General features: G+C 42.6%; 3 protein-coding genes across 4 annotated transcripts in view; all 3 read right to left on the bottom strand.

Moving 5' to 3' along the window:
• Nucleotides 1–12,203, bottom strand: part of LOC120032927 (transmembrane protease serine 6-like) — an 18,856-nt gene extending 6,653 nt beyond the window's left edge. Inside the window, exons 1-12 of one of the 2 annotated variants that reach the window (XM_038979199.1) lie at nucleotides 11,956–12,203; nucleotides 11,327–11,462; nucleotides 11,035–11,177; nucleotides 10,756–10,823; nucleotides 5,825–6,012; nucleotides 5,650–5,691; nucleotides 5,247–5,466; nucleotides 3,947–4,083; nucleotides 2,902–3,014; nucleotides 1,864–1,973; nucleotides 1,559–1,701; nucleotides 1–36 (exon numbers count right to left, since the gene is read on the bottom strand). The exon at nucleotides 1–36 is cut by the window's left edge and continues 15 nt beyond it. In XM_038979199.1, coding sequence (XP_038835127.1) covers nucleotides 1–36; nucleotides 1,559–1,701; nucleotides 1,864–1,973; nucleotides 2,902–3,014; nucleotides 3,947–4,083; nucleotides 5,247–5,466; nucleotides 5,650–5,691; nucleotides 5,825–6,012; nucleotides 10,756–10,823; nucleotides 11,035–11,177; nucleotides 11,327–11,462; nucleotides 11,956–12,039 — 1,420 coding nt within the window. In that variant the 5' untranslated portion in view covers nucleotides 12,040–12,203. Of the gene's footprint in view, nucleotides 85–1,558; nucleotides 1,702–1,863; nucleotides 1,974–2,901; nucleotides 3,015–3,946; nucleotides 4,084–5,246; nucleotides 5,467–5,649; nucleotides 5,692–5,824; nucleotides 6,013–10,755; nucleotides 10,824–11,034; nucleotides 11,178–11,326; nucleotides 11,463–11,955 lie in introns of both variants that reach the window. The other variant, XM_038979198.1, reaches the window with a different exon arrangement.
• LOC120032928 (interleukin-2 receptor subunit beta-like) overlaps nucleotides 1–25,000 on the bottom strand; it is a 69,390-nt gene that overhangs the window by 32,932 nt on the left and 11,458 nt on the right. The window lies entirely within an intron of this gene.
• Nucleotides 16,492–25,000, bottom strand: part of LOC120032460 — a 42,027-nt gene continuing 33,518 nt past the window's right edge. The window contains exons 10-19 of the mRNA XM_038978564.1: nucleotides 22,784–22,895; nucleotides 22,575–22,650; nucleotides 22,205–22,298; nucleotides 19,829–19,962; nucleotides 19,494–19,686; nucleotides 18,985–19,084; nucleotides 18,626–18,710; nucleotides 17,228–17,413; nucleotides 16,695–16,714; nucleotides 16,492–16,600 (exon numbers count right to left, since the gene is read on the bottom strand). Of these exons, the coding sequence (XP_038834492.1) occupies nucleotides 16,492–16,600; nucleotides 16,695–16,714; nucleotides 17,228–17,413; nucleotides 18,626–18,710; nucleotides 18,985–19,084; nucleotides 19,494–19,686; nucleotides 19,829–19,962; nucleotides 22,205–22,298; nucleotides 22,575–22,650; nucleotides 22,784–22,895 (1,109 nt within the window). The remainder of the gene's footprint in view (nucleotides 16,601–16,694; nucleotides 16,715–17,227; nucleotides 17,414–18,625; nucleotides 18,711–18,984; nucleotides 19,085–19,493; nucleotides 19,687–19,828; nucleotides 19,963–22,204; nucleotides 22,299–22,574; nucleotides 22,651–22,783; nucleotides 22,896–25,000) is intronic.

A 25,000-nucleotide genomic window follows, 5' to 3' on the forward strand; every position in this document is an offset into this window, starting at 1 on the left:
CCAGTCCGTTGGGGCAATCTTTGATGCCGTCACAGGCTGGAACACACAGACCATTTAGAGTACACAGGAACTGACCAGGACAGGCTGCAACACACAGACAATTTAGAGTACACAGGAACTGACCAGGACAGGCTGGAACACACAGACAATTTAGAGTACACAGGAACTGACCAGGACAGGCTGCAACACACAGACCATTTAGAGTACACAGGAACTGACCAGGACATGCTGCAACACACATACCATTTAGAGTACACAGGAACTGACCAGGACAGGCTGGCACACACAGACCATTTAGAGTACACAGGAACTGACCAGGACATGCTGCAACACACAGACCATTTAGAGAACACGGGAACTGACCAGGACAGGATGGAACACACAGACCATTTAGAGAACACAGGAACTGACCAGGACAGGATGGAACACACAGACCATTTAGAGAACACAGGAACTGACCAGGACAGGATGGAACACACAGACCATTTAGAGAACACAGGAACTGACCAGGACAGGATGGAACACACAGACCATTTAGAGAACACAGGAACTGACCAGGACATGCTGCAACACACAGACCATTTAGAGAACACAGGAACTGACCAGGACAGGCTGGAACACACAGACCATTTAGAGAACACAGGAACTGACCAGGACAGGATGGAACACACAGACCATTTAGAGAACACAGGAACTGACCAGGACAGGATGGAACACACAGACCATTTAGAGAACACGGGAACTGACCAGGACAGGCTGGAACACACAGACCATTTAGAGAACACAGGAACTGACTAGGACAGGATGGAACACACAGACCATTTAGAGAACACAGGAACTGACCAGGACAGGATGGAACACACAGACCATTTAGAGAACACAGGAACTGACCAGGACAGGATGGAACACACAGACCATTTAGAGTACACAGGAACTGACCAGGACAGGATGGAACACACAGACCATTTAGAGAACACAGGAACTGACCAGGACAGGATGGAACACACAGACCATTTAGAGAACACAGGAACTGACCAGGACAGGGTGGGACACATGAACACACGCACTTTCAAGACACCCAAATAGAGTACATGAACATCTTTCAAATGTAGGAAGTATTATTTATTAATATGCTTCCTACCCAGTGGAGGCTGCTGAGGGGAGGACGGTTCATAAAAATGGTTGGAATGGAGTCAGTAGAATGGTATCAAACACATCAAACACCTGGTTTCCATGTGGTTCATAACATTCCATTCCAGCCATTATTATGAGCCATCCTCCCTTCAGCAGCCTGTTACCACCGGTAGTATGTAATACAAACACACCTTACTGTATGTCATAAGCACATCATTTCTTTCACTTTCTCATCTCTTCATCACGGAACATCATTTCAGCACACAACCTAAAAATCACACTTAACACCTCTTGTTCAAAATAACCCCCGATCTGATTGGTTGAACAGACAGACAGTCCGTAGAGAAATATTACCTATAGCACCTTCACCCTAACTCTAGGTCAAACCCTTGACCAATGTCTGTCATCCAGGCCCCAGACTCACGATCTGATTGGTTGAAGAGGCTGTAGTGGACCTGGAGTCCAGGCCCTGTGATTGACACCTCGGACGTCATGACAACGCTGGTTGCCGTGGAGAGGAGGTAGAGGCGCTCAGCATACGGCTGGAGACCTCTCGTCCCACAGAACCTGAGGCAGAGACACAGGTCAAATGATACGGATCAGGCAGGCAGGCAGGCAGGCAGGCAGGCAGGCAGGCAGGCAGGCAGGCAGGCAGGCAGGCAGGCAGGCAGGCAGGCAGGCAGGCAGGCGCGTGTGTGTGTGTGTGTGTGTGTGTGTGTGTGTGTGTACCTGCGGTTTTGTACCATCCACTGTCCCTGTGTACAGGCCTGGTTATAGTTGGCCCTGCTCAGCTCATAACCTTCAAAGTCCAGAGATAGTCCATAGTCTGCAGAGGGCACCTAGGACACACACACACACACACACACACACACACACACATATATATATATATATATATATAACATTGAATACAACAGAATAGAACAGAATGGTCCCATGTTATGACTTGTTAGAAACAGTAGAAGACAGTAGCAGACAATATAAGACAGTAGAAGACAATATAATACAATAGAAGGCAGTAGAAGACAATAGAAGACAGTATAATACAATAGAAGGCAGTAGAAGACAATATAAGACAGTATAATACAATAGAAGACAGTAGAAGACAATATAAGACAGTAGAAGACAGTAGAAGACAGTGGAAGAAGACAGTAGAAGACAGTAGAAGAAGACAGTAGAAGACAATATAAGACAGTAGAAGACAGTATAATACAATAGAAGATAGTAGAAGGCAGTAGAATACAATAGAAGACAGTATAATACAATAGAAGATAGTAGAAGACAGTAGAAGACAATAGAAGACAGTATAATACAATAGAAGAAGACAGTAGAAGACAATATAAGACAGTAGAAGACAGTAGAATACAATAGAAGATAGTAGAAAACAGTAGAAGACAATATAATACAATAGAAAATAGTAGAAGACAATAGAAGACAGTATAATACAATAGAAGATAGTACAAGACAGTAGAAGATAATATAAGACAGTAGAAGACAGTATAATACAATAGAAGATAGTAGAAGACAATAGAAGACAGTATAATACAATATAAGACAGTAGAAGACAGTAGCAGACAATATAAGACAGTAGAAGACAGTAGTAGACAGTAGACGACAATATATGACAATATAAGACAGTAGAAGACAGTAGGAGACAATACAATACAATATAAGATAGTAGAAGACAGTAGAAGACAGTAGAATACAATATAAGACAGTAGAAGACAGTAGAAGACAATAGAAGGGGATGTACAGTATAACACTCACAGTGAATGTCCAGGTACAGTTGGTGTCTGGTGGGTAGTAGCTGGGATAGAAGGGGGTACGTAGACTACCCTGTACCCCTGATACTGGCTGCAGCTCTATGTTGGAAGAACACACTGAGAGAGAGAGAGAGAGAGAGAGAGAGAGAGAGAGAGAGAGAGAGAGAGAGAGAGAGAGAGAGAGGGTGAGGTGGAGAGATGGGGAGAGAGTGGGGAGAGAGAGGGGGAGAAAGAGAGTAGGGGGATGGGGGAGAGAAGAGGGAGAGAGAGGGAGAGAGAGGGGGATGGGGGAGAGAGAGGGATGGGGAGAGAGGGGGTGGGGGAGAGAGAGGGATGGGGCGGAGAGGGATGGGGAAAGATGGAGAGAGGGATGGGGAGAGATGGAGAGAGGGATGGGGGAGAGAGAGGGATGGGGAGAGAGGGAGAGAGGGATGGAGAGAGGGATGGGGAGAGAGGGGGATGGGGGAGAGAGAGGGAGTGAGAGGGGGAGAGAGGGAGTGAGTGAGAAGGGTGGGGGAGAGAGAGGGATGGGGAGAGAGGGAGAGAGAGGGAGTGAGAGGAAGTGAGAGGGATGGGGGAGAGAGAGGGAGAGAGAGGGATGAGGAGAGAGAGGTAGTGAGAGGGATGGGGGAGAGGGGAGGGAGAGAGAGGGAGTGAGAGGGAGAGAGAGCGATGGGGAGAGAGAGGGAGTGAGAGGGAGAGAGAGGGATGGGGAGAGAGAAGGAGAGAGAGGGAGTGAGATGGAGAGGGAGAGAGAGGGATGGGGATGGGGAGTGAGAGAGAGGGGAGTGAGAGGGAGAGAGAGGGATGGGGAGAGAGAGGGAGAGAGAGGGAGTGAGAGGGATGGGGAGAGAGAGGGATAGAGAGGGATGGGGAGAGAGAGGGAGAGAGAGGGAGTGAGAGGGATGGGGAGAGAGGAAGGAGAGAGAAGGATGGGGGATTGATAATGATGAATGTGAAAGGAAGAAAGTGTTTGTAAAGTCCTTGTATAAGAGAGCAACATATAACTCTCAGTTGAAACACTTTAATAATAACCACATAAACCTCACCTTCAGTGGTCCAGGCCTGTGCAGACAGGGAGAAGGGGTCTTTGTAGTTGTAGAGACCCTGTTTCCAGACCACTGTCATCCACTCTCCTGATGACAACACATGAACAACACGCTCTTGTCTGCTGCAGCCATACAGACTGGTGGTGGAGAGAGAGAGAGAGAGAGAGAGAGAGAGAGAGAGAGAGAGAGAGAGAGAGAGAGAGAGAGAGAGAGAGAGAGAGAGAGAGAGAGAGAGAGAGAGAGAGAGAGAGAGAGAGAGAGAGAGAGAGAGAGAGAGAGAGAGAGAGAGAGAGAGAGAGAGAGAGAGAGAGAGAGAGAGAGAGAGAGAGAGAGAGAGAGAGAGAGTGCTAAATATGATCATGTGTGTATCTGTGGTGTGAGGATGTCAGCGTATAGAACATCAACATAAAGTCACTAGGGGATGAGGTGACTAACTGTTGGTGTTAAAGCATCACGTAGTCTGTCTTTACACTCTGTCTGTCTATACTGGATGAACAGGTAACGGACCAAATAAAGGAAACACCAGCATAATGTCTTAATATGGTGTTGGTCCACCACGAGTCACTTCAATGCACCTTGGCATAGATTCTGAATCTCTATTGGATGAGGCACAGTTCTTCCACAAGAAATTCCATCATTTGTTATTTTGTTGATGGTGGTGGAAAACACTGTCTCAGGTGCCACTCCAGAATCTCCCATAAGTTTTCAATTGGGTTGAGATCTGGTGACTGAGACACACGCGCACACACACACACACACACACACACACACACACACACACACACACACACACACACACACACACACACACACACACACACACACACACACACACACACACACACACACACACACACACACACACACACACACACACACACACACACACCATTTAAACCCCCTATGCTCCTTTGAGATCTCTCTTTCAAAGTCACTGAGATCTCTTCTTGTAGCCATGGTTGCTAAAATACTGTAATGGACAATTTGGCAGTTATTTTGGCAGTTACATGTATTGTACAGATATAGGATCTTAATTTGATCACTGTTTTGTTGGTAAGAATTTTCACGCACCTCAGGAAATGAAGACGAGCTTCATGATTTACATGAATTCACTGAAAACCCACACACTAACACGATTATATTAACAGTATTGCACTTTCCATGTAGCCTAATTTTGGCCAGCTAATACCCTAACAACTAATCAAGCAAACATTCAAAACCTGTTGCTGCAGGAATATTTTGGTGCGAGAATACAGGTCAAATTAACATCCAATAGCTGTATATGTATTTATAACCTTACGAGGTGATGAGGTGAGTATCAGTAGGCGTTAAACCATCATAGACAGCCAGTCTATCTCTACACTCTGGTAGCAGCCACTCCATCCTCAGCTCCAGTCTGAAACTCTGGGTGCTGGAGCCTTGCGGGGCCCTGAGGTGCCAAAGGCAGGACGAGCGCTGGGTGTTAGGTCCCCTCATAGCAACCGCTGTGCTCGAGCTGACCACCTGGTACCTGTAGCAGTCTGTGGAGGGGGCAGGGAGGAGGAAGGAGGGAGAGAGAGAAAGTGGGAGAGAGAAAGAGAGCAACAGGAAGAGATGAACACTCCTCACTAATTTCAAGTGTACCTACAATTGACATAGTTCAAGTACTTCTTAAAGCTTCTAAAATAATGCAGAAAGTGAGGAGAAGATCAAATAAATCATACCAAATGAAGCTTTCAAAAGTTCTACAACTTTGGAGTCTGTTTCTGAGGGGTTAAAAACAAACAAACAAGCAAGCAAACAGAAAACAACATGATGAGGCAGAAATAATACAAGGATCAACTAAACACAAAGAATAATAAAAACACAGGTCCTTCCCCACATTCCTCTCCCGCTCACCTGTGATAGAGAAAGAGGGAAGATGCAACAGATATCCTCCATAGTTAGCAGTCTCCTCTCTGTCGCTCCCTCTGTAGGCACCTAGTAGACTCTGTAGGCAGCTGCTGACTTGCTCCATAGTTACCTTACCAACATGGCTGCCGGGGACTGACAGTACCAGCCAGAAGTGTGCCACCACACTTCCCTCCCTAGGGAAACAAGGGAGCAGGGACACAGTGAGCTGATAACAGCTGGATCGAAAGTTTGTGTGGGCATTGCAAGAATGTTTTATAGTTCAAAATACAGTACCAGTCAAAAGTTAGGACACACCTACTCATTCAAAGGTTTTTCTTTATTTTTACTCTATTCTACATTGTAGAATAATAGTGAATACATCAAAACTATGAAATAACACATATGGAATTATGTAGAAACCAAAAAAGTGTTCAACAAATATTTTAAATTCTTCAACGTAGCCAACCTTTGCCTTGATGACAGCTTCGCACACACTTCGCGTTCTCTCATCCAGCTTCATGAGGTAGTCACCTGGAATGTATTATTATTTTACCAGATAAGTTGACTGAGAACACATTCTCTCATCCAGCTTCATGAGGTAGTCACCCGGAATGTATTATTATTTTACCAGGTAAGTTGACTGAGAACACATTCTCTCATCCAGCTTCATGAGGTAGTCACCCGGAATGTATTATTATTTTACCAGGTAAGTTGACTGAGAACACATTCTCTCATCCAGCTTCATGAGGTAGTCACCCGGAATGTATTATTATTTTACCAGGTAAGTTGACTGAGAACACATTCTCTCATCCAGCTTCATGAGGTAGTCACCTGGAATGTATTATTATTTTACCAGGTAAGTTGACTGAGAACACATTCTCTCATCCAGCTTCATGAGGTAGTCACCTGGAATGTATTATTATTTTACCAGGTAAGTTGACTGAGAACACATTCTCTCATCCAGCTTCATGAGGTAGTCAACTGGAATGTATTATTATTTTACCAGGTAAGTTGACTGAGAACACATTCTCTCATCCAGCTTCATGAGGTAGTCACCTGGAATGTATTATTATTTTACCAGGTAAGTTGACTGAGAACACATTCTCTCATCCAGCTTCATGATGTAGTCACCTGGAATGTATTATTATTTTACCAGGTAAGTTGACTGAGAACACATTCTCTCATCCAGCTTCATGAGGTAGTCACCCGGAATGTATTATTATTTTACCAGGTAAGTTGACTGAGAACACATTCTCTCATCCAACTTCATGAGGTATTCACCTGGAATGTATTATTATTTTACCAGGTAAGTTGACTGAGAACACATTCTCATTTACAGCAACAACCTGGGGAATAGTTACAGGGGAGAGGAGGGTGATGAAGGAGCAAATTGAGAGCTGGGGATGATTAGGTGACCATGATGGCTTGGGAATTTAGCCAGGACACCAGGGTTAACACCCCTACTCTTACCATATGTGCCATGCGATCTTTAGTGACCATAGAGACTCAAGACACCCATTTAATGTCTCATCTGAAAGATGGCACCCTACAGGGCAATGTCCCCAATCACTGCCCTGGGGCATTTGGATAATTGTTTTGACCTGGGGAAAGAGTGCCTCCTACTGGCCCTCCAACACCACTTCCAGCAGCATCTGGTCTCCCATCTAGTGACTGACCTGGACCAACCCTGCTTAGCTTCAGAAGCAAGCCAGCAGTGGGATGCAGGGTGGTATGCTGCTGGATTGCATTGCAACAGTCATGAAGGATTTCCCAGATATGCTGAGCAATTGTTGGCTGCTTTTCCTTCACTCTGCAGTCCAACTCATCCCTAATCATCTCAATTGGGTTGAGGTCAGGGGATTGTGGAGGACCGGTCATCTGATGCAGCACTCCATCACTCTCCTTCTTGGTCAAATAGCCCTTACACAGCCTGGAGGTGTGTTGGGTCATTGTCCTGTTGAAAAACAAATGATTGTCCGACTAAGCGCAAACCAGATGGGATGGCGTATCACTGCAGAATGCTGTGGTAGCCATGCTTGTTAAGGTTGCCTTGAATTCTAGATAAATCACTGACAGTGTCACCAGCAAAGCACCCCCACTCAATCACACCTCCTCCTCCATGCTTCATGGTGGGAACCACACATGTGGAGATCATTTGTTCACGTACTCTGAGTCTCACAAAGACACGGTAGTTGGAACCAAAAATATCACATTTGGACTCATCAGACCAAAGGACAGATTTCCACCAGTCTAATGTCCATTGCTTGTGTTTCTTGGCCCAAGCAAGTCTCTTCTTCTTATTGGTGTCTTTTAGTTGTGGTTTCTTTGCAGCAAATCGACCATGAAGGCCTGATTCACGGAGTCTCCTCTGAACAGTTGATGTTGAGATGTGTCTGTTACTTGAACTCTGAGAAGCAATTATTTGGGCTGCAATCTGAGGTGCAGTTAATTGTTGATTTCTGAGGCTGGTAACTCTAATGAACTTCTGCAGCAGAGGTAACTCTGGGTCTTCCTGCGGCAGTCTTCATGAGAGCCAGTTTCATCATAGAGCTTGATGGTTTTTGTGACTGCACTGGAAGAAACTTTGAAATTCCTTGAAATGTTCCGTATTGACTGATCTTCATGTCTTAAAGTAATGACGGACTGTCGTTTCTCTTTGATTATTTGAGCTGTTCTTGCCATAATATGGACTTGGTCTTTTAGCAAATAGGGCTACCTTCTGTTTACCCCCCCCCCTACCTTGGAATGAGTAGGTTTGTCCAAACTTTTGACTGGTACTGTAAAGATACAGGCTACATGATATAGATACACATGTACGTGTATACTGTGCGTCAATGTTGTGTGGGTAGGTATGTTTAATACTTAGATACAGTTGAAGTCGAAAGTTTACATACACTTAGGTTGGGGTCATTAAAACTCATTTTTCAACCAGTCCACAAATTTCTTGTTAAAAAACTATAGCTTTGGCAAGTCGGTTAGGACATCTACTTTGTGCATGACACAAGTAATTTTTCCAACAACCATGTACAGACAGATTTTTTCACTTATAATTCACTGTATCACAATTCCAGTGGGTCAGAAGTTTATATACACTAAGTGTATGTCTGCCACTGGATACAGTGAGATATTCAAGTTTAAACAGCTTGGAAAATTCCATAAAATGATGTCATGGATTTAGAAGCTTCTGATAGGCTAATTGACATCATTTGAGTCAATTGGAGGTGTACCTGTGGATGTATTTCAAGGTCTACCTTCAAACTCAGTGCCTTGTTGCATGACATCATGGGAAAATTAAAAGAAATCAGCCAAGACCTCAGAATTTTTTTTTGTAGATCTCCACAATTCTGGTTCTTCCTTGGAAGCAATTTCCAAACGCCTGAAGGTACCACGTTCATCTGTACAAACAATAGTACGCAAGTATAAACACCATGGGACCACGCAGCCGTCATACTGCTCAGGAAGGAGATGCGTTCTGTCTCCTAGAGATGAACGTACTTAGGTGCGAAAAGTGCAAATCAATCCCAGAACAATAAAACTAGTCCTATATCGACATAACCTGAAAGGCCGCTCAGCAAGGAAGAAGCCACTGCTCCAAAACCGCCATAAAAAAAACATACTACGGTTTGCAACTGCACATGGGGAGAAAGATCGTACTTTTTGGAGAAATGTCCTCTGGTCAGATGAAACAAAAATAGAACTGTTTGGCCATAATGACCATCGTTATTATTGCAAGCCGAAGAACACTATCCCTACCGTGAAGCACAGGGGTGGCAGCATCATGTTGTGGGGGTGCTTTGCTGCAGGAGGGACTGGTGCACTTCCCAAAATAGATGGCATCATGAGGAGGGGAAATTAGGTGGATATATTGAAGCAACATCTCAAGACATCAGTCAGGAAGTTAAAGCTTGGTCGCAAATGGGTCTTCCAAATGGACAATGGACAACAGAGTCAAGGTATTGGAGTGGCCATCACAAAGCCCTGACCTCAATCCTATAGAAAATTTGTGGGCAGAACTGAAAACGCGTGTGCGAGCAAGGAGGCCTACAAACCTGATTCAGTTACACCAGCTCTGTCAGGAAGAATGGGCCAAAATTCCCCCAATTTATTGTGGGAAGCTTGTGGAAGGCTACCCAACACATTGACCCTGTCACGACTCCTACCGAAGGTGGCTCCTCTTCCTGTTCGGGCGGTGCTCGGCGGTCGTCGTCACCGGTCTACTAGCTGCCACCGATCCCTTTTCCTTTTCTGTTGGTTTTGTCTTATTAGTTACACCTGTTTCTTGTTTACGTTTAGTTGGGCTATTTAAGCTGGTCGGCCCGCCTGCTCTTTGTGCGGGCTTATTTTTTCCACTGTGTTTGTGTGTGGTAGTGTTTTGGTAGCGTGGTTCGTTTTGGGGTTATCCCTCTGGACTTGTTAGGTCCTGGTTTTGGGTATTGTGTTTGTTTGCGCCCGTGAGTGTTGGCGCGCACGTATTTTCCCTGTGCCTAATAAAGCACTACTCAGTATTTTCTGCCTCCTGCGCCTGACTCCGCACCCACTACGCTTAAGTGCGTTACAGACCCAAGTTAAACAATTTAAAGGCAATGCTACCAAATACTAATTGAGTGTATGTAAAATTCTGACCCACTGGGAATGTGATGAAATAAATAAAAGCTGAAATAAATCATTTCTCTACTATTATTCTGAAATGTCACATTCTTAAAATAAAGTGGTGATTCTAACTGACCAAAGACAGGGAATTTTTACTAGGATTAAGTGTCAGGAATTGTGAAATTGTGAAATTGTGAAAAACAGAGTTTAAATGTATTTGGCTAAGGTGTATGTAAACTTCCGACTTCAACTGTATATTTAGAGTCATAGATATACAGTACTAGGTATAGAAATACATGACATAGATATGTATGTAGACCTGTCTTTCTAGATCTGGTTTTATGTACCCAAAAGCAAAGACTTTGGTGGAGTTGAAGTAGCGAGATAGGTCTGAGCCCTTCACTATCCTCCTCACCTGAGAGACAGAGAGTGAGAGAGAGATGGTGGGGGATAGAGAGAGAGAGAAAAGAGAGAGAGAGAGAGAGCGCAATAGTCAGAGCAACAGAGGATTTAAATTGAAAATAAAAAGTTGTGAAACATAAAGACAATACAGGGACATTGTGGGGGGGGGGGGGCATGTGTGAGTGAGTGTCCAGGTTATTTTCCCATTATCCCTTGTCCTATACCATATCTTGTACTTCCTTTGCCTGGGCTGTGAAGGCTGGGCTGGTGTGAGAGGAGAGACCAGAGGAGTAGTTCCTGTTGAGGATAGAGAGTCTAGCAGTATACTGCTGCTGTACCCTGGGCTCCAGTACCCACACCCTGTACTCTGGAGGGAGGGATGGGGGAGAGACTTACTTACATATCAGATAGCCAGTCATAGTGTGTGTGTGTGTGTGTGTGTGTGTGTGTGTGTGTGTGTGTGTGTGTGTGTGTGTGTGTGTGTCCCAGGTTATTTTCCCAAAATCCCTTGCTCACCCAGGAAGTACCATGCCAGAGTTGCTCCTCCCGAGAGGATGATGATGGTGACGATAATAAGGAAGACTAGGAGACACCTGCAGGGTCGTCTCAACATCTTAGAGGACGTCACAGAGGCTTCGTTACCGGGCCCCACCTGTAAACAACAACAACAACACACACACACAATGCGCCCCAGTTAACAACTGGCCTCGGATCAGAGTTTACAGTATTATACTGTATAATCAGGTCTGTAAGAACAGTGGATGAGGATTCTGCACAGACTAGTGCAGAGGCCTCATGCTAAAGCTAGAACTAAAACTGACATTGATCTAAGGTCAGTTGTACCATTCCCCATTCATAGGTTAGGTTTATGATTTGAGGAGATTAAACTGACCCCAGATCTGTGTCTATTGTCAACTTCTTCCTGCAGCATAAACCAGCATAAGGCCTGCAGATAGCTATAGTAAATGTAGGTGAAGCCTGAAGCCCTGGACAGAGCATTTTTCTTATAAAATAAACTATAGGCTATTATAAAATGACTAAACCAATGTGCATTGAACATAAAATACATATATTATTTATTTTATATAGTAACTAAATCATAGGCCCACATTGTCAATATCACAATAGTTATATAGCCTACTGACCCATTCCAATGGCAGGTCCACAGGAGCTGGTGCTACCTCCAAATCACAGGAGCGCGACTTTTTGGAGCCGTGCCCGAGCGCCATAGCTTCACAAATCCGTTATTCCGCGCGAGACCATCTCCGTCCAAAAAAGACCGGTGGTGGATAGTTGGAGCGTTTTATTTCTTAATGTATTTCGGTAGAATATCCGTCCAGTCAGACATGTCGGTAACGACCGCTAGTAACGACAGGCGAGACAACTCTACCTTTTATTTGCTAGTCCAAAGGTAGGCTAGAGCCCTCGGTCAATATTTCCTAAAGTGCGTTGGATCTCCCGAATTCCCATTGGACTATATAGGCTAGTAGCCTAAACTTTAACCAATAATAGCAATAGCCTAAAATATAAACGTATTTATTAAACGCATTCAAAATGATTGATTGCGAGACATTTATTCCCTCTCTGGTAACTGTCAAAACAGGAAACATTTAAGAATAGTCCTCGTTAAGCCTGTAGCACCGTACCTACTCTCAGGGCATAGGTAACGCAGGTAGGCTCTAATGACATCACCAGTCGACGCCTAACAACAGCCCGGCCCCGGATCCCACAACAGGTATGCCTATGTCCTCTATTCGTAAATTGGTCCAATGGGAGTGTTTGTAGAATGGATAACTCACAACACAGTCAGTTTAATTTTTTATTTGAACCTTTATTTAACTATGAAATATCAAAAACACAAACAGTCAAACAACAGTCTATGTTAGACAATACATATCTTTATCTGTTGCTGTCAATAAGATTGTAATACAATTCAGCTGCCTTATACATTTTTTAAATTCTAACTTAGAATAATGATAATTTACAAAACCAAAAAATTATTTGAACTGCAAAATTGGTCTGTGCAATAAACCAGCACTACATTTGTTTAAAACACATATTATCAACATTATTATTTAAATATGTTATTGAATTGTCTGGTTAAATAAATGTAATCTTAAATGAACAAAAAAATAGTCTGGAACATCAGCCACTTTCCACATGATTTTTCAGAGACATTACATTCAAGGTGGTCATGTTATACACAATATAATAATACATTCTTCATTTCTACTGAGAGGTTTATCAGTATCACATCAGTATTTACTGTGAGCACAATCATAGTATCATATTGATATCATAAATAGATGTAGTACTGTCATGAGAGGTAGAAAAGTGTTTAGAAGTGGTATAAAAACATATAGACAATTCCCTGAGCAGATCAACAGAAACTATATGACATGAGATGTATACGGTCTGATATAGCACGTCTTTCAGCCAATCAGCATTTATAACAGCAACTATATGATATGAGTGGTAAACTCAACGGCTATTTCTTCTTTGTCGTTTTAACTTCTTATAGCTGGGGGGCAGTATTGAGTAGCTTGGATGAATAAGGTGCCCAGAGAAAACTGCCTGCTACTCAGGCCCAGAAGCTAAGATATGCATATTATTAGTAGATTTGGATAGAAAACACGCTGAAGTTTCTAAAACTGTTTGAATTATGTCTGTGAGTATAACAGAACTCATATGCAGGCAAAAACCTGAGAAAAAATCCAACCAGGAAGTGGGAAATCTGAGGTTTGTAGTTTTTCAACTCTTTGCCTATCCAAGATACAGTGTCAATTTGGTCCAATTGCACTTCCTAAGGCTTCCACTAGATGTCAACACTCTTTAGAACCTTGTTTCAGGCTTCTACTGTGAAGGGGGAGCAAATGAGAGCTGTTTCCATCAGGTGTCTGGCAGAAGGCCATGAGCTGGTCACGCGTGTGGCCGTGAGAGTGACCTGCGTTCCAATGCATTTCTAAAGACAAAGGAATTGTCCGGTTGGAACATTATTGAAGATTTATGTTAAAAACATCCTAAAGATTGATTCTATACATCGTCTGACATGTTTCTACGATTTTTTGACTTTTCGTCTGGACCTAGTGCGCCTCATGAATTTGGATTTGTGAACTAAACGCGCGAACAAAAAGGAGGTATTTGGACATAAATGATGGACTTTATCGAACAAAACAAACATTTATGGTGGAACTGTGATTCCTGGGAGTGCATTCTGATGAAGATCATCAAAGGTAAGTGAATATTTATAATGCTATTTCTGACTTCTGTTGACTCCACAACATGGCGGGTATCTGTATGGCTTGTTTTGGTGCCTGAGCGCTGTACTCAGATTATTGCATGGTGTGCTTTTTCCGTAAGGGCTTTTTTGAAATCTGACACATTGCATTAAGGAGAAGTATATCTATAATTCCATGCATAACACTTGTATCTTTTATCAATGTTTATTATGAGTATTTCTGTAAATTGATGTGGCTCTCTGCAAAAATACCGGATGTTTTGGAAGCAAAACATTACTGAACATAACGCGCCTATGTAAACTGAGATTTTTGGATATAAATATGAACTTTATCGAACAAATCATACATGTATTGTGTAACATGAAGTCCTATGAGTGTCATCTGATGAAGATCATCAAAGGTTAGTGATTAATTTTATCTCTATTTCTGCTTTTTGTGACTCCTCTCTTTGGCTGGAAAAATTGCTGTTTTTCTGTGACTAGGTGCTGACCTAACATAATCGCATGGTATGCTTTCGTTGTAAAGCCTTTTTGAAATCGGACACTGGTGGGATTAACAACAAGTGTATCTTTAAAATGGTGTATAATACTTGTATGTTTGAGGAATTTTAATTATGAGATTTCTGTTGTTTGAAGTTGGCGCCCTGCACTTTCACTGGCTGTTGTCATATCGATCCCGTTAACGGGATTTCAGCCGTAAGATGTTTTTAAACGAACAAAGTAGTCTACAAGACAAAACACTATTTATGACTCTGTGTAACACAAAGCAATGAACACTAACTGTCTGTCTCTATTCACTCACCTGTTACCATCCTATCGAACCACAGCTATGCATGCATATCTATATACATATCTATGAATGTATGGATCTATGTAAAACATACCCATACCTCACACACCACAATAATATGGCAATCTGGGATTCAAACAGCAACAAATGGATATACCAATCCCAGATTGCCCCTTTAACTCCCTAGAGTCGATTGAGGTACCGGTGCGTCAATCTAAGTAACACAATTTAAAAAATACCCATTAGAATCTGTCAGTTTAAGCTAGAGATATCTGTATATATCTGAATCCGCCGATATTGCCCTTCTGCAGCTGCGATGAAAGGTGACAGAGCTAGAGCGGTGTTTGTCAGACCACGAGACATCCACGAAAAGCGATCTTCTCACGAAAACGTCTGTAGCGTCTGAACGGTTTAGTCTATAGAATATGGAAAGATGAGACTCTCACGAACACGTTTGATCCCACTGTGGAAAGGGGAGATTCTGAAGAAAGCAGTATCTGTTTTTCTCTACGACCAGCACTAGTGTCCTGAAGGTAACCGGTATCAGTTTACAATGTTTAAGGAAGTATGGAGGTCATTTTGTGCCTACCAAAAAAAGGGGTTAAATACACTACCGTCAAAGTTTCAGAACACCTTCAAGGGTTTTTCTTTATTTTTACTGTGTTCTATATTGTAGAATAATAGTGAAGAAATCAAAACTATGAAATAACACATATGGAATCATGTAGTAGTGTCTGGAGTCCAAATTGGAGATTTTTGGTTCCAACCGCTGTGTCTTTGTGAGACACGGTGTGGGTGAACGGATGATCTCCACATGTGTATTTCCCACCGTAAAGCATGGAAGAGGAGGTGTTATGGTGTGGGGGTGCTTTGCTGGTGACACTGTCTGTGATTTATTTAGAATTCAAGGCACACTTAACCAGCATGGTTACCACAGCATTCTGCAGTGATACGCCATCGCATCTGGTTTGGGCTTAGTGGGACTATTGGAAAAGCATTCCAGGTGACGTTGGTTGAGAGAATGCCAAGCGTGTGCAAAGCTGTCATCAAGGCAAAGGGGGGCTACTTTGAAGAATCTCAATTATAAAATATATTTTGATTAGTTTAACACTTTTTTGGTTACTACATGATTCCATATGTGTTATTCATAGTTTTTATGTATTCACTCTTATTCTACAATGTAGAAAATAGTAAAAATAAAGAAAAACCCTTGAATGAGTAGGTGTTCTAAAACTTTTGACCACCCCTATTCTAGTAACTTTCTAAATCCTGGTTGGAAGATTACCAAAATCAGAATGGAATGAGCAGGAATTCCGGATTTCTCCAACCAGGATTTCTGGATAACCAGGGAATTTTGGGAAAATTACAAGACTTTTCCAAACCTAGACCTTGGTAAAAATGTTTTCATAGCTCAGCTCTGAGCTTCTTTCACTGGCATGTAGCCGCCACTAGAGGGCTCTAAAGCCATTGAAGAAGACAGGAGAGACATCTCCTCGATCAGCCTGCCTGGATGACTGGTACTCATACCCAGGGATGGAGCCAACCCCAACCCAGAGAAGGGGAAGGGTAAACCGGTCAGTGGAATAGGTAAGGGGGTGGAACAGAATGGAAATATATTGTTAGTGGTAATAAGAGGGATATGGTTACAGGAGGTCACAGTTGGCCCGACCGCATCCTCCACGCTCTCCTGACTTTCCTGATCCTCTCCCCCACTGCCAATGCCTGAATCTGGGCTCTGAGGGGCACGGCGTTGGGTCTGGAACTGGAGATTATCCACACGTTCATAGGAGGAAGACATTGTGAGAGAACCTCCTCCAACCACCATCTCCGTACCCTTTCCCCCTACACTATCCAACCCAGGTAGGGTGAAGGGAAGCTGGGGGAAAGCGGACAGGGAAATGGGTAAGGGGGTGGAGCAGAATGGAAAGTTATTGTTATTGATAAGAGGAAGAAGCGGAACAAGATGGAAGTCCTGAGAGACAAAATGGGGGATGGTCGAAGTAGGCCCGTCCGCCTCCTCCACACTCTCCTGACTTTCCTGATCCTCTCCCCCACTGCCGATGCCTGAATCTGGGCTTATGAGGGCCCGACGCTCAGCCTGGAGCTTCTCAACATGCCCGTAAGAAGAAACCTGGAGGATATCTTCACCTCCACTGATGCCTTCAAGTACACATCCACTCCCCGTCTCTCCATCCTTCCCTCCACCCAACATCTCTCTATCCTTCCCTCCACCCCCCATCTCTCTATCCTTCCCTCCACCCCCCATCTCTATATCCTTCCCTCCACCCCTGATATCTCCGTCCTTCCCCCCTACACATCTATTACTATCCATCCTTTCTCCTCTGTTCTCCTCCTTCCACTCATCTATCTCTTCAGTAGTGCCACCTACTGGTCCGTAAGGGGAGTGTACAGAGCAGGGTTCCAGCTTGGTGAAGGTGGATCCAGGCTGGGAGCATTGAGATAAGAAGTAGCTGGAGTTGGAGAAGCCGGAGCGGCCACTGTTGTCCCATCTCTTCTCCTGTGGTGGTGCCGTCCTCAAGGCGGTGACGTTGTCCAGGCTGTCGGTGATCTCTACCTGGGAGATGTCTTCACGGTGCAAGGCAGAGTTGACGATTTCATGGGCGAACAAAGGACCCAGCCAAGCCTGTAGACACACACACACACACACACACACACACACACACACACACACACACACACACACACACACACACACACACACACACACACACACACACACACACACACACACACACACAGAAAGAGAGACATACAGAGGAGAGGAAAATGAAATGATCATTATTTTCATTCCTTTTTATTGCAGAGGCTGGTAAGGTGAGGACGGCATGGTCTTCCGACAGGTGGCTTCCCTCCTGCATGATGCTAATGTAAGACAATGGTGAGGACAGCTCATAATAATGTCTGGTATTAAATATATGGAAACTATGTTTGATACCATTCCATTCGTTAGGTTCCAGTCATTATAACCTAACTACCGCCATTATAACCTAACTACAGCCATTATAACCTAACTACAGCCATTATAACCTAACTACCGCCATTATAACGTAACTACAGCCATTATGACCTAACTACAGCCATTATAACCTAACTACAGCCATTATAACCTAACTACAGCCATTATAACCTAACTACAGCTGTAACCTAACTACAGCCATTATAACCTAACTACAACCATTATAACCGAACTACAGCTGTAACCAAACTACAGCCATTATAACCTAACTACAGCCATTATAACCTAACTACAGCCATTATAACCTAACTACAGCCATTACAACCTAACTACAGCCATTACAACCTAACTACCGCCATTGTAACCTAACTACCGCCATTATAACCTAACTACCGCCATTATAACCTAACTACAGCCATTATAACCTAACTACAGCCATTATAACCTAACTACAGCCATTATAACCTAACTACAGCCATTATAACCTAACTACAGCCATTACAACCTAACTACCGCCATTGTAACCTAACTACAGCCATTATAACCTAACTACAGCCATTATAACCTAACTACCGCCATAATAACCTAACTACAGCCATTATAACCTAACTACAGCCATTATAACCTAACTACAGCCATTATAACCTAACTACAGCCATTATAACCTAACTACCGCCATTGTAACCTAACTACAGCCATTATAACCTAACTACAGCCATTATAATCTAACTACCGCCATAACAAGGTAGTGCACAATACAGGGAATAGGGTCCCTTTTGGCACATGACTTCCGTCAAGAGTAGAACTAACCTTGAAGTTTCCATCGTGATGGAGGTTGAGGCCCTCAAAGTACCTGGAGGGATCTGGTATAGGAGGATTCAGAATCTTCTTGACCCTGTCAGCAATGAACGGAAATTAAAGGAAGTTGCACTAAACCAACTACAAAACATTACATCTAAAACATGATGTTTACTTTACAGTCCGTTGGTGACCGACCGACCGACCGACCGACCGACCGACCGACCGACCGACCGACAGACAGACAGACAGACAGACAGACAGACAGACAGACAGACAGACAGACAGACAGACAGACAGACAGACAGACAGACAGACAGACAGACAGACAGACAGACAGACAGACAGACAGACAGACAGACAGTACTCACGTTCCATTGCAGAGCAACATGGAGACAAGCAGGACCAGTACAACAACAGCTCCCACCACAGTGACCACCACAGAGTCCTGGTCTAGAACATCAGGACTACCTGAGAACAGGACCAGAGGAACAACATAGAACATACTTACAACACACTTACAACGTACATAACAACACCACTGTTTTACTAAAAGATTGGCATAGAAAAGCCTTCATTTACATTTCTGTCTGTAAGTTTGTTTTGAGCATGTGTCTGCCTATCTAAGAATGAAAGAAAGAAATAGGGAAGGAAGGATGAAGAAGGAGAATAAGCTATTTTTCAAGATTCATATGGAAACACACTACTATGCCTGCATTCCAAATGGCAACATATTCCCTATTTAGTGCAGTACTTTTGGCCCATAGGGCTCTGCACTATGTAGGGAACAATAGGGCCATTTGGGACACAGGCCAAGTATATATAGGCCCACATTCAAACGTGTACTAATTACCAATGACATCACTGATGCTGTATTTACCTGTTGGCTTCATCTGGCCCAGAGTGGAGACCCATGATGCACTGGGGCTCCAGTCGCTCCACTGACAGTCTGGGTAATCGTCTGGGTCGGCTCGAACCCTGACTCTGACCTGGTACCTCCCTCCTCTCTCCAGCGTGTCAGGGTCCAGGTCAAAATACGTCTGTTTGTTTGATATGTTCACCTCCACAGCATCCTGCAGTAGCACAACATACAGTAGGTGTACTTTTAGATAGTGTACAAAGAGACACTCTTTCACTGTATTCTCTCTTTCACATCTCTCCCCTTTCCCTCTCGTTATTATCTGTCCTCTGTCTCTGTCTCTCTCCCCCCCTCACCTCCCAGTGATGTAGTTCCTGTTTCCACTGTAGTTGGAAGTCATAGTTGAATATCATTTCTGAAATGGGAGCTCCTGGTGTCCAAGCGATTGAGGCATTGGTGACGGTCGGCTTGCCAGGGGGATGCATTTTAACTGCCAAACACAAAACAACACAGTTAATGTAGTCATAGTAGTACTAATATATCACTAATATCACTGTAACAGAACTACTAGTACTAAGTTGAATTAGAAATGTCAGTATCAGGTATGAATTAGTATTAAGTTGTATACAGTACATTCAGAAAGTATTCAGACCCCTTCCCTTTTTCCACATTTTGTTATGTTACAGCCTTATTCTAAAATTGATTAATAAAACAATTTCCCCATCAATCTACACACAACACCCCATAATGACAATGCGAAAACAGGTTTTTTGAAATGTTTGCAAATTTATTAAAAGTAAAAAAACAGAAATACCCTATTTGCCCTAATACCCTATTATAAGTATTCAGACCCTTTGCTATGAGAATCGAAATTGAGCTCAGGTGCATCCTGTTTCCATTGATCATCCTTGAGATGTTTCTACAACTTCATTGGAGTCAGTTGATTGGACAGGCACACACCTGTCTTTATAAGGTCCCACAGTTGACAGTGCATGTCAGAGCAAAAACCAAGCCATTAGGTCGAAGGAATTGTCCGTAGAGCTCCAAGACAGGATTGTGTCGAGGCACAGATCTGGGGAAGGGTACTGAAACATTCTGCAGCATTGAAGGTCCCCAAGAACACAGTGGCCACCATCTTTTTTAAATGGAAGAAGTTTGGAACCACCAAGACGCTTCCTAGAGCTGGCCGCCCGGCCAAACTGAGCTATCGGGGGAGGTGACCAAGAACCCGATGGTCACTCTGACAGAGCTCCAGAGTTCCTCTATGGAGATGGGAAAACTTTCCAGAAGGACAATCATCTATGCAACACTCACAAATCAGGCCTTTATAGTAGAGTAACCAGGCGGAAGCCACTCCTCAAAAAAAGGCACATTACAGTCCGCTTGGTGTTTACCTAAAGGCACCTAAAAGACTCACACCATGAGAAACAAGATTCTCTGGTCTGATGAAACCAAGATTGAACTCCTTGGCCCGAATGCCAAGCGTCACGTCTGGAGGAAACCTGGCACCATCCCTATGGTGAGCATAGTGGTGGCAGCATCATGCTGTGGGGATGTTTTTCAGCGGCAGGGACTGGGAGACCAGTCAGGCTTGAGGGAAAGATGAACGGAGAAAAGTACAGAGAGATCCTTGATGTAAACCTGCTCCAGAGCGCTCAGTACCTCTGACTGGGGCTAAGGTTCACCTTCAGCATGACCCGAAGCACACAGCCAAGACAACACAGGAGTGGTTTCGGGACATGTCTCTGAATGTCCTTGAGTGGCCCAGCCAGAGCCCGGACTTGAACTTCTCTGGAGAGACCTGAAAATAGCTGTGCAGCAACGCTCCCCATCCAATCTGACAGAACTTGAGAGGATATGCAGAGAAGAATGGGAGAAATTCCCCAAATACATCTGTGCCAAGTTTGTAGCGCCATACCTGTAACGCTCGTCGTCGTAAGGAAGAGTGGACCAAAGCGCAGCGTGGAAAGTGTTCATGATCTTTATTGTCAAGAATCACTCAAACAAAAATAACGAATACAAAAACGAAAGCGAACAGTTCCGTCAGGCACAGATACTAAACGGAAAACAACACCCCACAAAACCCAAACGGAAATTGACAATTTATATATGATCCCTAATCAGAGACAACGATAGACAGCTGCCTCTGATTGGGAACCACACCCGGCAAAAACAACAAAGAAATAGAAAACATAGATTCTCCCACCCGAGTCACACCCTGACCTAACCAAAAATAGAGAATAAATAAGGATCTCTAAGGTCAGGGCGTAACAATACCCAAGAAGACTCGAGGCTGTAATCGCTACCAAATGTGCCTTAACAAAGTACTGAGTTAAAGGGTCTGAATACTTATGTAATTTATTTGTATTTTTATACATTTGCAAAAATGTATTAAACCTGTTTTTGCTTTGTCATTTTGGGGTATTGTGTGTAAATTATGAGGGGGGAAAATGATTTAATACATTTTAGAATAAGGCTGTAACATAACAAAATGTGGATAAGGTGAAGGGGTCTGAATACTTTCTGAATGCACTGTAAATTAATAAGCTTTCCAGCATGTTTGTATTGCATTATGTTGTATCATAGTGTATTGATTTTGTGTATTTTGTATGATGACCTCACAAAGTTATAGTATCGTATCGTTGTAGTTGGTGTACAATTACTGTAGTAGTAGTAGGTTAGTAATATCTGACACATCGTACATAATATCACTCAAATGACTGTACACTTACTGTGGTTAAATGGTTGGTATTTAATCTGTATCACATAATCTTCTGCTTGTCCACACCGTACACCAATGGGTATTTTATCATCTTCCCAAAAGAACTGAAAGATAATTTACAGAAGTTCAGTTATCCAGGGTTGTTTGTCTATTGGTCTATATATATGCTATCATTGTTTTGTTATTATTATTATTAGGCAAAAAATATATAAAAAAATATTTTACAAATGACAAATTCCTGGTTAATTTATTCAAGATTAATATATTACATTCATGTTATTATTTTTATAATCTGTTTTTAAATCATTGTTTTTATCTATAATAATGCACATATATAACCAAGCATAGGTTTTTACTTGATGTAGTTTTATAAAACTCACTGGATTGTCCTCAAAGACCAGACTGCCGCCTCTCAAAGTTGTGTTGGAACCGCCCAAGGACTTCATCTCACATTGCCTGTAGTTACAACAGTGAACCATTGTTTCAGTTAGCATCTCAAATGGCACCCTATTCCCTATATAGTGCACTACTTTTGACCTATTCTATGGGAATAGGGTTCCATTTAGGGTGCATCCTTAGTCATCTTTACCTTTTAAACCCGGGGTATTCACCATGCAGAGTGCATGGCATGTCTGGGGGCACGCATGTGTTGTTCAACACACATGTGATGTTACTGATGAAGTCATTGACACACTGCAGACCTATGAGAAACAGAGACAGAGAGAGTGAGAGAGACAGAGAGAGTGAGAGAGAAACAGAGAGAGAGAGGAGAGAGAAACAGAGGCAGAGAGAGTGAGAGAGGAGAGAGGAGACAGAGAGGAGAGAGAAACCGAGAAACCAAGAAACCGAGACAGAGAGAGTGAGAGAGAAACAGAGAGAGAGAAAGAATTATAAGAGTTTTAATATAAGGGTCAATATAATGTTTTACAAGACTCTATGTCATGTTTTACAAGACTCTATGTCATGTTTTACAAGACACTATGTCATGTTTTACAAGACTCTATGTCATGTTTTACAAGACTCTATGTCATGTTTTACAAGACTCTATGTCATGTTTTACAAGACTCTATGTCATGTTTTACAAGGCTCTATGTCATGTTTTACAAGGCTCTATGTCATGTTTTACAAGGCTCTATGTCATGTTTTACAAGACTCTATATAATGTTTTACAAGACTCTATATAATGTTTTACAAGACTCTATGTCATGTTTTACAAGACTCCATATCATGTTTTATAAGGCTATATGTAATGTTTTATAAGGCTATATGTAATGCTTTATAAGGCTCTATATCATGTTTTATAAGGCTCTTTATCATGTTTTACAAGACTCTATGTCATGTTCTGTAAGGCTCTATGTCACGTTTTTTAAGGATCTATGTCATGTTTTACAAGGATCTATGTCATGTTTTACAAGGCTCTATATCAGGCTCTATGTCATGTTTTACAAGGCTCTATATCATGTTTAATCATACACTGCCGTTCAAAAGTTTGGGGTCACTTCGAAATGTCCTTGTTTTTGAAAGAAGCACATTTTTTGTCCTTTAAAATAACATCAAATTGATCAGAAACACAGTGTAGACATTGTTAATGTTGTAAATGACTATTGTTAATGGAAACGGCAGATTTTTTATGGAATATCTACATAGGCGTACAGAGGCCTATAATCAGCAACCATCACTCCTGTGTTCCAATGGCACGTTGTGTTAGCTAATCCAAGTTTATCATTTTACAAGGCTAATTGATCATTAGAAAACCCTTTTGCAATTATGTTAGCACAGTTGAAAACTGTGGTTCTGGTTAAAGAAGCAATAAAACTGGCCTTCTTTAGACTAGTTGAGTATCTGGAGCATCAGCATTTGTGGGTTCAATTACAGGCTCAAAATGGCCAGAAACAAAGAACTTTCTTCTGAAACCTGTCAGTCTATTCTTGTTCTGAGAAATGAAGGCTATTCCATGTGAGAAATTGCCAAGAAACTGAAGATCTCGTACAACGCTCTGTGTACTACTCCCTTCACAGAACAGTGCAAACTGGCTCTAACCAGAATAGAAAGAGGAGTGAGAGGCCCCGGTGCACAACTGAGCAAGAGGAAAGGTACATTAGAGTGTCTAGTTTGAGAAACAGATGCCTCACAAGTCCTCAACTGGCAGCTTCATTAAATAGTACCCACAAAACTCCAGTCTCAATGTCAACAGTGAAGAGGCGAGTGCAGGATGCTGGCCTTCTGAAAAACAGCTTCTATCTCAAGGCCATCAGACTTTTAAACAGCCATCACTAGCACAGAGAGGCTGCTGCCTACATACAGACTTGAAATCATTGGTCACTTTAATAATTGGAATACTAGTCACTTTAATAATGCCACTTTAATAATGTTTCATGTCTTGCATTACTCATCTCATATGTATATACTGTATTCTATACTATCTATTGCATCTTGCCAGTGCAGATCTGTCATTGCTCATCCATATATTTATATTTAGATATTCTTATTCCATTCCTTTACTTAGATTTGTGTGTATTCGGTATCTGTTGTGGAATTGTGAGATATTACTTGTTTGCTGCACTGTCAGAACTAGAAGCACAAGCATTTTGCTACGCTCGCAATAACATCTGCTAGCCATGTGTATGTGACCAATACAATTTGATTTGATTTACTGCAAATCACAAAGAAAACAGGAGCTGCCTCCACTATTCCAGCACCGTTTCAACTTCAACGTTTCATCATCATCAATCACCTCTGCTTAGTCTAATACAGTGACAACTAAAATATAACCCCCCAATAATGTGTCCAATCAACATAAGCTAAA

Source organism: Salvelinus namaycush, chromosome 39, assembly GCF_016432855.1.
Source record: "Salvelinus namaycush isolate Seneca chromosome 39, SaNama_1.0, whole genome shotgun sequence".
NCBI lineage: Eukaryota > Metazoa > Chordata > Actinopteri > Salmoniformes > Salmonidae > Salvelinus > Salvelinus namaycush.